Source organism: Larus michahellis, chromosome 9 (assembly GCF_964199755.1).
Source record: "Larus michahellis chromosome 9, bLarMic1.1, whole genome shotgun sequence".
Classification (NCBI taxonomy): Eukaryota; Metazoa; Chordata; class Aves; order Charadriiformes; family Laridae; genus Larus; species Larus michahellis.
In genome coordinates, this window is record NC_133904.1 from 22,416,241 (window position 1) to 22,431,104 (window position 14,864).

Below are 14,864 nucleotides of genomic sequence, written 5' to 3' on the forward strand. Positions count from 1 at the left end.
TGATTTACGGTGCGTGTAGGTGTTCAGTGCCTAAATCCTTGCACTGAAGTAGGTGCTTGCATGAAGCTCCCTTTCTGAAGACACCTATTTTTGATGCACCTTTGTTCCTTTTGTGTGGAAGTGGTGTTTTCTCTAAGGCTTTGCTGCTTCGTATCGTGGACGCTTGGACACTGAGAGTGCCATTGCACCTGTATTGTGAGAGGCCAGAGTAGCTTTCCTCTGTCTCCTGAGCCATCAGGTATGAACACACAGCAGCATCAATGTGATGTTTTATGCCGACAAGACACAGCATATGTTCTTTTCCCTGTCTAGCAGTCTTTTGGTCTTTGCAGCTGTATCCTGGACACTATCATCTAGGTGCTGGTTAATACCAAGCAGGGGGGTGCACTGCTGCTTCAGACAGCTGGCAAGCATTATCCCAGGTCTCTACTTAACATGGTTTCAGAGGCTGAGATCCTGAATCTGGCCAGCCATTTCAGAAGCTCTTTTTAGGGGCTGATATGAGCATTGGCAGAGGTTTGGTGTCCTTTTGATCTGAGGCAACCAAGAAACTGTTCTTGTTTGTCCTCAGAGGCACTGTGGGTATTGGTGGGATAGAGGAGAGGCAACCTGTGCCCATCAGGCACCACAAGCTGAGTCTGGGGACCGCAGCTTTCCCCTCAAGTTGGGGTCCAGAGAGCCTACAGCTGAATCCCACTTCATGGCTGTTTTGTAATGACAACGCTTCTGTTGATACTGGGTGGAAATCGACACGAATGCATTCTTCCACAGGAGAAACAAGTACCTGAGGAGTGCTTGTGTTCATCTTGACGCATGGCCAAATGCTTCTCACACCTCCTTGAACTACCCAGGGCTGCCTGTCACCTCCAGCTGGGTTTCGCTGATGCAGCTTCTACCTACCCTCGCTATCAAGGGGTCTTCTGTTTCCTTTGGCCCTGTCTCCTCAAGTTCACAAGGGCTTTTCTTCTAGTAAAAGGCTTTTCCCCTGCACCCCCCCCCACACACCCCATGAAAGCTGCGTTGGCTCTGAACATGATACTTGCATTCCTTTCTGAAAGCAGAGAAAGAGCACTTCATGGTTTGGATAGTGAAAGGGTTTTCTTTTTTTTGTGTTTAACTGCCAAATTTACCAGTCTTTTCAAGCTCTCTGAGCCTGTCTGCAATTCATCCTCCGGGCTTCTTTTCCTTGCCAGGCCGTGCGCAGATAAAAGTCGTAGACTATTGAGGTGCATCTGTGTTAAATTATGCTATAAATCTGCAAAAATTATGTTGCTGCCAGTGATCCAAGCCTGCTCCAGAGCCCAGGCTGCGGTGGTGGTCTTGTCGAGGACTTTCCTTGTTGTTGATACCAGTAACTGCAAACTATGTCCGTTGACCACCAGGGATGCACCTGAATCTGCTTGACCTGGGTTATTCCCTAAAGATGCACGTGGCTGTCTAGAAATCATCTCTTCTTTGGTAGACATTGCCCTTTTACTTCTTCAGATCCTGAAAGGAAGGAATTGGTGTAGGCATATCTGAGGCTCTCTTTTTGCTGTTAGGCAATCTGGTATTTTAAGATGAAAAAAATGCATGTACGTGTGATGCCTGGATATCAGAGAACACCTGTGGGGTTTTCATCCTGCCCAGGGTCTGTTGCAGACCCTTTGCTACTGCCAGTTTTTTTTGTCATTTCCTGTGTAGCATCCTCATAAATAACTATTTCTGCTGGAACCTCATCTTACATGGCCTTACGCAGCCAGTTTTGCAAGCAGAGATGGTGTCCTAACCACGATGCTCTCTGCCAGTCTTTGAGAAGCCTTTCAAACACTGGATTTTTAAAGCCGGAGTTGGTTGCTGTGATATCAGGAGGTAGATCTCAAAAACTTTGTTGATGTGACGGTTGCCTGCTGGGGGACTCGCGGGGCCAGTGAGGATGTGGCTCTGGGGCTGGTGGTGTGCAGCTGTGTGGGGGCTCAACACCTGCGTCCTTCGGAGGTGCTTGCTGCTGACAAATGGGGATTTGGCATTCTGTCAGGCTTTTCTGCAGAGGGATGTGTGTCTGACTTCTGCAGCAAGGCTCAGAAGATAGAGGGGAGCTGATCTGGCAGTTGCTCTTCAGTCTTTTCTCTTCCCAACCTAAAAAAAAAAAAATAAAATATGCAGAGCTCAGGTTTCATTAGGGGAATTTTTTTCATTTTATTTCAGCATTCAACTGTTCATTTAGCTGTTCCAACATAATGCAACCCTTCATAAAGAGCACTAACCCTCTTTTTCTGGCAGATTATGATCTGTAGTGCTTTGTTAAACGTATAGGAATATGCGTACATGGCTGCTGGCCTATGTTTGGCTTGAACTCGAGTTGGGAAGAGCATTCAATGAATCTCGTTTGCATCACACAAACCACTTCCCTGAAAAATGGTCTAGTCTTTGTTTTGACTCTTTGTGTGGAAGAACTAAATTTCTAAATAAGTTGCTTTTCCCCTCCCTAGCATTCTTGCTTTCATGCTGAGCTTGTGTAGAGGGTACTGAGAACAAAGTTCAGGAATGGGTGCTTGGATCGCTCTTGGTGAAACGATCAACCAAGACTCATATGGAAAAGTAACTTGCCAACACATTCAGTTGAGGAATATACAATTAACGTGTTTTAGTACATTTGCAGTGTCTTCAAGGAAAAGACTTCATGGAAGTTCACTTCCCTAGGATGGAAAATGGTATGAGTTCATTTGGGTTCATCCCTTTCTGTAAAAACTGTAATTGTAGGATGTCAACTTGACAGTCCTGTGCTTTCATGAGTAACGAATGAGTGTAATGATCCGCGGTTGTCCATCCCTCTCCCTTCCCAGCAATTTAGACTTAAATACTGTTTGTATGTCTCATCTTGTAAGGAGCTTTTTTCTGCCTGTGAAGCACTGAACAAAACTAACTGCATGAGCTGAAGATTAAATTGTTGGGTCAAATGATTCAACAGAAGCAACTCGTAATGTTTAAAAGGCATCTGCGGCCTTCAAGGTTGGAAAGAATCTCCCAAGTGTGGGACATCTGACGTGACGTGCGCCATCTTGCTGTGGTTTGCAGCCAGCTTTGTCAATAGTGTTACCAGCTTTCAACTGCAATAGAGAATTTTGACCTACTTTTTCAGTTTTTCTGTTGTTCTGCACAACATTGAGGACACTGAAACCAGGTCAGTCTAGTGCTGGTTGGGAAAGCACAGAGAAATGCTGCTCTGTCTGGAGGTGCTACTGGATATAGGCAGATATTTGAAATATACTGCCATAATAGGAGGCTTATTGGGGGAGTATCTCCTAGTAGGAGACCCTCTAGGTACCCAGAAAGCTCTTGAGTGGGAGAGAAAAAGGTGAAAAAAGAATGCTTTCTTCATTCAGCCTCTGCATCCTCCCTTCCTACTAGCTTGTGCAGATAGCCAAGCACCGGGGCAGGATCCTCTGTCAGGTCAGGCCAAGATAAGGTATTTGGTTATCTGTTGACTTTTTCCCTTAGGAATAGGGCAGATCTCATAACTCTTTTTTTATTTTCTCATTAGTAGAAGAGTGACTTTGCCAGAAGTGAGTAATGGGATAGCTTTGGAAAATGAAATTTTTACTGGGGCCAGTTGGAAGGCAACATCGGTCAGAAGCAGGACAAGAAGTGGAAAATCACAGAAGGGAAGAGGTGAGGCTATGGGATGAGAAGGCATGAAGGGACCTGAAGCCAGTGGAGATGTGTGTCCATGTGGAAGAGAGCAAAGCTGTAGGTGAAAGGTTTACTGATAATGTTTTAATATAGGAAGAGCATTGACACCTAGGAAGCTGTTAATGTGTGGGGTGAAGCAGAGGACACAAAGCCAGCTTGTTCCTGTAAACTTACAGGTGTAAGTAAATGAGTTGACAGATGCTGAGAACGTGAGTGAACACATCATATATGTCCTGGTTTCAAAATATTCCTCCTTACCTGCATCCTGGCTTTTGTACCTTTTCCAGAGGGTAAAACATTTGTCCCAATCTGTGGCAAAGGCAGCAAAGCTTTCTGCTGCTGAAGGCTCTACTTCTTGCATTGAATGAGCGTAGAAGCTGGTGATCTCCTATCTGTATGTTTATAACGTGTCAGTTGAGAGCCCTGGAGGACTTTATAGCCTTTGAAGTCATGTGGGAAGTAGCAGATCTTGTCTGGAAAGCGCTTTCCAGATCAAGAGACTTGAAGAATTACGCAGGTGTGTGGGGTGGACATTGGAAAATCCAGTGAGACGGCATGTACCTTGCCCTGAAGCAGTGATCTTGGAGTTGCTTTGAGAAATGGAGTTCCAGTTTCTGTAGAGAGCGGGATGAGATCACCCATCTCAAAAGAAACTGGGACTTTCTTGACGGTCTCCTCTTAAAAGGAGGGAAAAGGAACTGTAGGGCTGAACTACTTCTGCTTGTTAGGGTGGCTGTCCATGCAGCAAGCATTTGCAGTTTGATTTCTAGCATCTTTTGACTCCTTCATGAATAAAAACCACAGAGACCTGGATCAGGTCTGCTTGATTTGATTTGAAGAGAAGGGGATTCACTTGCAATTTCAATTTGGACAGATTTTATGAAATCATGCCACAAAACAAGACTTTGACAGCTCTTGTTTCATATCTTGGGAAGGTCTCCAGAGTATCTCAAGTAGGTCAAAGAAATTTTCAGCGCAAGGGAAGCGAGCTTTTCCTTTGAAAGGTAGGAATAAGGTTTGCTCCGGCATCTTCACACCAGTCTCCTGTTTGCGTTATCCTTTACTACTACTGCTGCTGTCAAACTTAGGGGCTTCATTGAGAAAACCGGATGGCCGTAAGCTCTGTGTCTGTGCCCTAATGAGCGCTCAGTGAGCGATAAACCTTCCTTCACCCTAGACTGTGCTATGGCTCGCAACGTGAATGGCAGCTGCCTTCAGCACCACCTAGAAGCTGGTTTGTGGCTCAAGTGCTGCGGTTTTATTGATGGAGGAGAGGTCATGATTTAAATCTTGGGTCCTAAGTGTTCTGAAGTGTGTAGGATATAAAGTTTTTGGTTGTTTTTGTTTGGGTTTTTTACTTAGCTAACTGTGCTTTAAGTAATTCCCTTTCAAGCCTGCATCTTTCATTAAATAACTGTTCCTGTGTCTCCAACTATATTGTAGTGAAACAATGAACGCTGGAATTGGACTGAGTCCCCATTAGGGAAATATCTTCATGCAGCTTTGTTTAAATGCAAGTAACTTTCAGGAGCAATCTTGCTGAGCGGGTGGAAAGGTAGGAAGGAAAATCGTTATGAAAAAGTTTAAATTGTGGCAGGAAATAGTCCTGGTGTTGAGTAGTCTTTAAATATTAATGCGACTGACTTCAAATTACAGTCTAGTCTTCATTCTTCTGCCACTCCTCTTCCAAAGCCAAGTGCTTTGTTTGTCCTCAAAAGCCATATTTGATGCCATATTTACTACAGTCGTTTTTAGTATGCAGCAGCAGCATTGTCTTTGCGCAATTCTGTGTACCAACAGCTGGGATCTGCTCATAATAAAGAGGTTATCAAACGCTTGGTTTGCTCATTCATTGCTGATCTGAATTCCTGTTTGCAGGAGGCTTTCAGCTGAGAGAGGATTAGTGTTTGCAGACTGTCAGGCATGACCTTTCCACTCTTCTCCCTCAGGAGACCTTGTACAGATGGGGATCGGGAGAAGGATGGAGGTGTAGTGGCTTGTGACTGTTAACATCTTATTTCACTAGCCAGGGAATGTGTGGTGGAGTGCTCTGCTCAATCTGCCTGAGAAGACTGGAGTTGCTTGTCCCACCTGAGATGCACTGAGCACAATGGTGTGAGTGTCAAACTAAGCAGTGTATTTCTGATGTCGGATCTGAAACTTGGCACATGGGGCTTGAGCTGGGTTCAGACTTCAGTCTGGAGGAGGGGGAAGCTGTATCGAGGCTCAGGAGGGCTTGTGCTCACGAGAGGCTTGAGCAGCCCTTAGAGGAATGATGTCCTTGTGTCATCGCGCGCTGATGGAGGACTGCCTGCCCTGCAGCTGCTGAATCATAGAATCATCTGTGTTGGAAGGGACCTTTAAGATAGGGTCCAACCATCAACCCAACACTGACAAACCCACCACTGACCTGTGTCCCTCAGCACCACGCCTGCCCGGCTTTTAAATACCTCCAGGGATGGTGATTCACACCACTTCCCTGGGCAGCCTGTTCCAATGCTTGATAACCCTTTTGGTGAAGAAATTTTTCCTAATATCCAATTGATCTCCGGCACCTCAATGTCTTTCCTGTAGTGAGGGGCCCAAAACTGGACACAGCACTCGAGATGGAGCCTCACCAGTGCCGAGCACAGGGGGACGGTCACTGCCCCAGTCCTGCTGGCCACACTAGTGCTGATACGGGCCAGGGTGCTGTTGGCCTTTTTGGCCACCCGGGCACACTGCTGGGTCGTATTCAGCTGGCTGTCGACCAACACCCCCAGGTCCTTTTCCACAGGGCAGCTCTCCAGCCAGTCTGTCCCTAGGCCAACTCATATCAACCATTTGAAACTTATTAAATTGTGCGCCTTTGCCTTTCGGTGGCTTTCAGCCCCGTTTTATCATAGCTGGTAAAAGGCTTTTCTCTCATGATGCTTGTGCCAGCAGGTAGCCAAGCAGCTTTGAGAAGATCCCCACCTAGGCATCAGGTTCTGCTGCAAAACCACCTCGCTGTCTGGATCCACCCACTCTGCAGGTCGAAAGCTGGTCGTACGTCATGGCAGAAGCAAGGTTAAATGGCTTCTGGCACCACACGGAAGAATGTTGCAGTGCGTTCTTAAGCAGCCTGCTCTTCCCAGTCCGCCTCACGTTCATTGGGGTTGTTTAGAAATCCTTTCTGGTGGTTTTAGCTTATATTGACTTTTCTTATACTCTCTGCTGACCGTGTAATTGTTAGTTGAACGAGCAAGGGAGGAAGAAATAAATCTGCTTGCAACTTTATAAAAATTGTATCATTGCTCCTTCCTGTGCTGTAATCTGTCCCTGTCATGCAGTTTTTTCCTCTTTCTTTCAGGGTAGTCCTTCATGGTAGTGTCTCCTCAGTCTGTGCTGCCCTTCGTGTCTCACAAAATGCTGTGCATTGTTTTTTCCAAGAGTAAACTGGGCAGGGGTGGTGCTTTTGCTAGAGACTTCTTTCTGTTTCTCTTTTGTGAGGTCTGTAGTTGTTTCCCGTGGATTATCCAACCTTGATGAAAATAATGACTTTGGTCTCTAGTGGGGGGGGAAAAAAGTCCTTCTCACTGGCTTTAGTTGAGTCACGTGCGTTTTCCAAAGTGCTACTTTTTTAATTCACAGAATTCCTCTGTTCTGCTCATCTTTCTTAGTCGTCCAGCCATAGAAGCGCTCCATCATCATCCTCACACTTGATTTCTGTTCGGCAATAAAGCTCTGTAGTTTCAATGACTCTTATTATTTGTTTTGAAGCAAGTCTTTCCTCCCAGGACAGGCTGGGGTGGGGTCCCATCAAAGTGCTTTTCTGATATCTGATAGAGCATCCTCATTGCTTCTGCAGGCTGGTTTCACAAAGCAAATACAACTGTGTGTGTGTCTACGCAAACAGCTTTGAGAAACAGCGCTAACTCACCCCCTCAAACTGAACGCTGCAGCTGAAAGCATGTTGGGATGTCTGCAATGAAAAACCAGTTCATCCTGTTTGCCTGTAACGGATGCTTCCTGCTCATCCATATTCAGTTTTAGGTATTAAATCTTGAATTAATTTGAGGTACGAGTAAAGCTTGGTAGTACTAAATACTGCATTTCTTGTACGTGAACATCTCCAACTCTTCTGGCTCTAGCTTGGCCAGCGGTGCTTAATCACGAGCAGTGTTTCACACACTGCTTGGTGCCACGATGGGAGCTTGATGCTGCAGCTGCTGGGTTGGCGTGGCCAAGCTGGTAGTATGGACGTGATACAGTGGTTCTCAGATGACCTGATGGTTTTCAGACCTCCTGGATTTGCTGCAAACGAGCTGTGTGATGTTTTCTGTGGCGATCCACCTTTTGTGCAGAGTGATGACGAGAATGCATCTGCTTTTCAGCCTAGAAAATTGGGCTGCTGAGTCACGGGCTGGATGACATATACTGTGGGTTATGACCTGTGCAACCTGAGCTAGGGTCTGAGCAGTAGTATAAACTGTTAAAGATGGGTGGTTTTCTGGGATTGTTATGTTGCATGAAGTGTCCATTCAAGTGTATGGATGCTTGGTTACGCTATTATTAGTTCCTCAAGGTCTTCCTGTACTGTGGAGGGACACGGCATCCTTCCTACAGAGTCTGTTCAGAGTCCTCCAAACTCCCTGTGTGATACAATAATATCTGAAAAAAAAGCAGTGGAAAGTAATTGTAAAGCGGTGTTAAAGTTGTGCATTATCTATATTTAATATTTGCCTTTTTTGTGGAAGTATTTAAAAAAAAAAAATATCTAGGGAGGAAGCTGAAACTGGGGAGAACTGTGCCCTCTTTTGTGCAACCATACAGAACTGCCCATGGAAACGGATAGAAAAGGTCAGAGCTGTGCTAAATAGTCAGAAATGACAGAGTTGTTCAATATTCAGAAACCGGAATTTCCAGCTGATAGTTACCTGCATTTTCTGGATCTAGCATGAATGACTTCTGCCTTGTCTACAGATGCCTTAGATCAAAACAAAAGTTTCCAGAAATAAAAGTATGCCACAGTTAAAGGCTTGGGAAAGCATACTTTTATCTCATGAGGGCTAATGCTTTTGTTCTGTGCCACTGGTTTGCAGATGGGTAATAATTCTTGTCTTTTCTTTTTGGCTGACTGGAAGTAGGTAGCTTAGCTTCTTCATCTCATGAAACAAACAGAAGAAACCCTTCCTAAATCCTCTACAAGTGTCTTGCTACAGGAGGACTGAGCCAACTGAGCCTTAGTAACTTCTGAACCCTTGTAAACACAGTTGTGTTTCTGGGTGTACCTGTTAGTGTTTGATTGATGATCTCCTTCCACAGTGACTCTTGTTTAGGTGGCTTCATGTGGCACTTCTCTGCTGACTTTGGACGTGTTTGCTGGCTTCCATGCAAATGTTGAAACTTCAGCTGGAGGCATCCACGCAGGAGCAGGACACAAACCTTGTTTCTAAAATTATTCAAGCAGTCTTCACATCTGGAAAATCGTGAATGTGACAGTGTCCCCTAAAGGAGTACAATCCAGTGGGTATAGGTCCTGGGATATGGTATATAGCTCCAGGTATATTTGTTCTGGTTCTTGCTTAAAAGCTGCACCACAAGCATCTCCAGCGTGTCCACATCTGCTGCCTGATACCAGGTCCCAATGCAGCATCTGTACAAAGCATGCTGCAACCTTTTCCTTCATCCTGCTGATTGCTTGGGAAACACTTGGGCTCCACCACTAGTACCTCTGGACTTGTCCCGTCAGGCCACAATGACCCCTTGCCTTCAGAGTTTCACATCTGAGTGGTAAAATTTCTTCTGACCACAGTGGGGCTGCGCTAATGATCCAGTGTGAGTTCATGTCCTGGGAAAGGTCTCATGGTGAGATGTCAGCCTTCCCTGCCCTCCCTGGACCGCACTTGTGGAGCGGGACCTCCTGTGTCCGTACAGCTTCTGCCTGTCTTTATTAGGCTGGTTCATGGGCAGAGAGGAACCACTTGACCTGTGTGGGTTGAGAAGCATCTATTTCTTGTCCTCTTTTGACAGAGTTGGCAGACTGGTGCTCTTGAGATGCACTGGTGTGCTGTCTGGAGTAGCCCAGAGTTGTCTGCCCCTGGGGTCATGGTGGTGACAAGGTTGGACACGGGGTATGAAGGTGTGTGTCTCCTCTGGGAGATCTGTCAGGCTTTGGTTTGCCAGTCATGAATGCAGGCTGCTGGAGGAGATCTTGGCTCTTGGGTCCCTCACCCAATTCCATTAGAACATCTGTTTTTTCCAAAACCTCATTTTTTTGGCAACTAAATCATGTTGGTAACATGAATTGTATTTTGATACAGTTTTCAGGAAACTTCTAGCTTTTTTTTTTAAATAATAAATCTTGCTTTGGCTACTAATTTTAGCCATCTCTGTAAGACAGCAGTTTCAATTAGCAAATATATGTGGGGTCAATTTTAAAAGGTGGAAAATGAAGGAGAATTTGACTTCCTAAGCACTTCAATATTTTCTTCTCTTGGCACCTTTCATTTGCCACTTTTTATTTTCTGTCTGGCTTTTGTGTAATACTTTATAAATATATGAAGTGAGAAGAAAACAAACTGTACACTTCACAGTTGCTTTCAAGATGGGACGTGATCTCCTTGCAGTTTCCACCTGACATGCTGGTGTAACTGAAATTGCTTTTGTTAGTGGGTGTGGTGTGGGTCCCCATAACTCCAATAGCACCCAATGGATGGGCAGCGTTTATATTTCGTTGTGACATCAGGGCTTTTTATCAGAAAATTGTTAAGAATGGTAAAATTCACGTATAGCTGTTATTTTCCTCGAGGAAAGCTCTGGACGCTGGCCCTGTTGTACATTTCTTGCTCGGTATTTTAAAAATAACGATTTTTATATCATATATCCTCTCTCTTTTCCCCAGGTAAGAAACCAAAAGCAACCTGCCTTTATTGAGTTCTCAAGAACACAATCGAGCCCTTGGTACATTATCAAGATGCATTAGGAAACTGGATACGGTGCCAAAAGAACTCCATGCGTTTCCATGACTCTCTTGGACCTTGACTCAGATACTTTTGGATATATATTTCTATTCTAAGGAGAAGAGTGCGTACTCCAATTCCTTTCTGCCAGCTTGCTGGCAGAGATATTTCACTAAGATCATGGACCATCCTAATAGGGAAAAGGATGAAAGGCAGCGGACAACGAAAGGAATGCCGGGAAGGAGTGGGCACGGTTCTCGACCAAGCTCATCGGCGTCTTCTGGTGTTCTTATGGTGGGACCCAACTTCAGAGTGGGCAAGAAGATTGGGTGTGGGAACTTTGGAGAACTCAGACTAGGTAAGAAGTAACCCTTTTAGTCGCCTCCATTATCCAGATTAGCATTTCACCACTGGAATATAAATACATAAAAACTTACCCTGGCTTGAGAAATGCGTGTGCTTGTCGTGTTTCCCAAGTGTCGAGCTGCCTCACCTGAAGCCTCTGACTCAGAAGATGTAACTGTTAGCATTATTTTTATTTGCATAAAGTCAAAGTGAATACACTGGAGAGGCCAAAGATGCAAATTTTGAACAATCACAACAATGAAGACGGTTCCCAGCGGTGAATGTCTTGCCTAAGGTGAAAAAAAAAAAAAACTGCCTGGATTATTGCTAAATCTTGCTCTCGATTTCTTGTTCATAAGCTAGGGCGCCCTATTAAAGTAATGGGTGAGACTCTCTCCCGGCGATGCTTGGCCACATCTTCTCTATTCCACATCCTTCACCAACCTCCGTGCCCTAGTTTCAGCCCCGTCACCCGCTCCATCTTATGTCTTTGACTCGCTGGCTGGCAAAGAGCGGGCTGTCCCGACTGGCCATCTGGCTGCTGCCTAACTGGCCCAGTGGCCCGTGATTTTTCGTGGTCTGTTGGTCTTCTAACCACATGTCTTGCAGCTGGTCACCCAAACAGATGGCTATGCTAATGCATCGTTTGTTTAGGATGACTTAAGAGCCCAATGCACTGCGCACTAAACAAATGATGGCTGTCTTTTAAATGAGCTGGGGGAAGCAGCCGGTGTTTTTAATTACATGCCCCTAAGCTCCCAAGACGTGGTTTTGGGGTAGTTGCTGTAGATCAGAAGCGGCAGCTCGGGATGGTCGTGATCCCGACTGACCTCAAATGGTCGCGTTTCTCCTCTTCTGCCGAACGAATCGGATGGCTGTGGTAGCAAACTTGAGGGTGCTGAAGACAGGTTGGCTGACATGAATACCTGTTGCCTGAAATTTGGTCTGTATTTAGAATGGAAATTAAAATTATTTGTGCATCAGACACGAGGGGCGATGAATAAATCAATTGGGGAAACTGCTTCAGGTAACCAAAGGATAATAGCACATAACTACTGATAATATTTTTGTAGATTCCTCCGCAGAATCTACGTGATCTTAGATTAATCCATGTAATCTTTCATTCTGAGGTTTGGTTATTGCATCTATGTGATGTGCCGCTTCTCCACAGTGTGAGGATTCACCAGCTGGCTTATGCTGTCTCACTAAATGGGTAGTTTTGGTGTCAGCATTACATCGGAGAAGTTTTATTGATTTGCAGGAGCAGAGATAATGCTCCAAAGGTGGAGAGAAACCAAGGGCAGGGACAAAACCTCCCACCTTTATGAACATGAGCATAATTGGCAGCTGAAGATAAGTTTGTATGCTTACAATAATGTAACATGAGAAGCTGTATTGCGTTTTTAAAAGCCCTTCCCCCCCCCCCCCCCCCCCCCCCCGCAACCCCCAACAGCAAATGTCACGATAGCAGGGTCCCTGTGGAGACATTGAATTGCTCTGTAACCCAAGCTCTGCTTCAAGGCTCCGCAGCTGTAGTGGATCCCCCCGGGTAAATGGCTCTCATGTTTATTTGTCTGGTGCCCAACTGCTGATCCTGTTTCCGTGGTTCTTCTTTTTCATGTTTCTCAAAATTTTCGCAGGATTGGATTTCTGGCTGATGTGTTGTTTCAAAGCACAGGTGCCACACAAGAGATTTCACTTCCGAAAAAGTCAGTTTACAGAGAATATTCAGTTTTAACTAAGGAAAAAGCAACAGCTGTTAATTGAGTGGCTCTTTGTTTGTTGGGGTTTTTTTTGGTACACTGGTAAATATTTTTCTGATACTGGTTAATGAAGCACTCTGTATTTGGGCAAAGGGCCCCAAGTACTGATAACAGCAATTAGGTGTAAGGTCCTTACAGAAGCTGTATTACTGTTGCTTTTTGCTGGTTGCTGTTGCTTTAAGAACTCCTGTTTGCTCAAGTATCAGATATTTCTGTTGCACAGATGTGATGCTAATTATTGCTGAATTGTGCTGGGGGGAAGGAGAAGCAGCACATCTGAGATACGGGAGAACAAGTCTCTGGTAACAGTTTTGTCCTGCGAAGATGAATGGTGTACCCTCTGCTTTTTGGCTTTTTTTTTTTAACATGGTTTCGGAGAAGTTAAATGCCTTTTAGAAACAGGAAGAACAAAGTCATGCACTGCTAAACAAGGGGAAAATCTATTTTTCCGATTCCCCAAAGAACTTATCTTTTTTCAGGTGTTGTGTTTTCACTCTAAGCTGCTCTTATGTCATGCCCCAGTGCCAGACAGAGCCCTGATTGTTCAGGGAGGGGACGGTGCGTACGTACAGAAGCTGTTCCCTGTGAATATCAACCTCGCTGCTCAGGGTTGATCCTTCTCACTGCAAATACAGATAGCCCCGGGGATATTGCTTTCTTTTGAAGCACATGGGAGCAGCACAGTTGGATTCCAGCCCGCAGAGGAACTGAAATGGAAAGGTGAACGCAAAACTCAGCCTCTGGCCCAGAGTAATAAGATGAAACAGGGTTAACTGATTGTTTCTTTGGACGGGCTGCAGGTTAGGTGGTCTGTCAGAGCTTTGGTTCCCGAAGCGGCTCAACCTACTGGCAAAGAGCAGGGGATCTTGCTTGCTGGACTCTGCATGCTTATGGGGTTTCATCGCCCTTTCGTGCAACGCCAAGCCCTGTTGTGCAGCTCCCAGTTGTCTACCAAGTTAATTCTCCTGTTAACTTGGGAAATTCTCCTGTTAACTCGGGAGCTGGAACGCACCTGAAGCTTTATAGTGTGTCTTCTGCTGTTACGAGGTCCTGCATCTCCACCCCAAGCCGATCTGAGAGGCAGCATTATGCAAACCTGCCTGAGAACGGGCTCACCGGGGCTGTAAAATCCTGTGATGTCAGGAGGTGCTCGCTGCTCAGGAAAAGTGGGATTTAACCTGTTAAACCTAGTGCTGTGGTAAGCCATAAACTTCAGTGGAGAAAAGATACTGCAGCTGAGCCTACAAACCACCTCCTTGTATCAAGTCATGGACTTTCCCAGTGGCTATTTGCCATATTTACCCCAAATCCTGAGCCATGAGCTGTGTTGGGGATAAATAAGCCTCTTCAAATGTCTCTTTTTTCCTAGTGTTTGGCACCCTTATTTAATAAAGCAATTAAATAGGTACTAATATAAAATTATTCCAGTTTCTGTAGGTCAGAGGGTTTTCTAAAATAAGCATTAAGTTCTGGATAGACCAGGGGCTTATTTTAATGCAGAGCTGTAGACTCTTTTTGCCCAAATCTTTTTGCTCTAATCCAAACACTATCTGGTATTTTCAAAACAGTGTGTTAAACTATCATTTTAAAATGACAATTAATGCAACTTTTCTCCCTGCTTGGAGGGAAAAAAGATGTTAGGAGGGCTGGATGCTGTTTGTTGCTTGTATCCTCCCTTGGTAGGCTACTGCACCAAAGGGATTTTTGGAGAAATCTGTGTTTTCATGTGCTGCCCAAAGAAGTTGCGTAGTGGCCAGTGTCCAGAAGTCAGATGTTGGCATGATTCATCCAGAGGTCTCATGAAGATTCAGTGCATCTCAGCAGCGAGCAACAAGCCCCAAACTAGAAGAAAAGCTGCTTATTTAGACCTTGCTGAGTCAGAGCAGGTTGATCAGACTTGGGAAGGTGTCCCCCAAAAGCCAGCACCACGCAGCTGACTTCCAGGCTGCGGTTTGAAGCCAGGAGCTCTGCTTTAAAACAAGAAAAAAAAATAATAAAAAAAGTTATAATAGCATCTGGTACTGCAGCAAGTAGCAAAATCATCATGTGAATACAGGACTAGAATAATGCTAGATGTGGAGGGTGTGGGTACGAGTAGATCCTGTGTAGGATCCACACCAGGAGCCATTATTTGGAGACATATGCTCCGGAAGGGATGGCA

The 14,864-nt window shown here is 45.1% G+C and overlaps 1 protein-coding gene across 6 annotated transcripts in view; it reads left to right on the forward strand.

The window, feature by feature from the left end:
* The window catches only part of CSNK1G1 (casein kinase 1 gamma 1), a 110,466-nt gene that overhangs the window by 34,917 nt on the left and 60,685 nt on the right, over positions 1-14,864 (forward strand). For all 6 annotated transcript variants that reach the window (XM_074599640.1, XM_074599643.1, XM_074599641.1 and 3 more), the window contains one exon: positions 10,538-10,953. In XM_074599640.1, coding sequence (XP_074455741.1) covers positions 10,776-10,953 — 178 coding nt within the window. In that variant the 5' untranslated portion in view covers positions 10,538-10,775. The remainder of the gene's footprint in view (positions 1-10,537; positions 10,954-14,864) is intronic.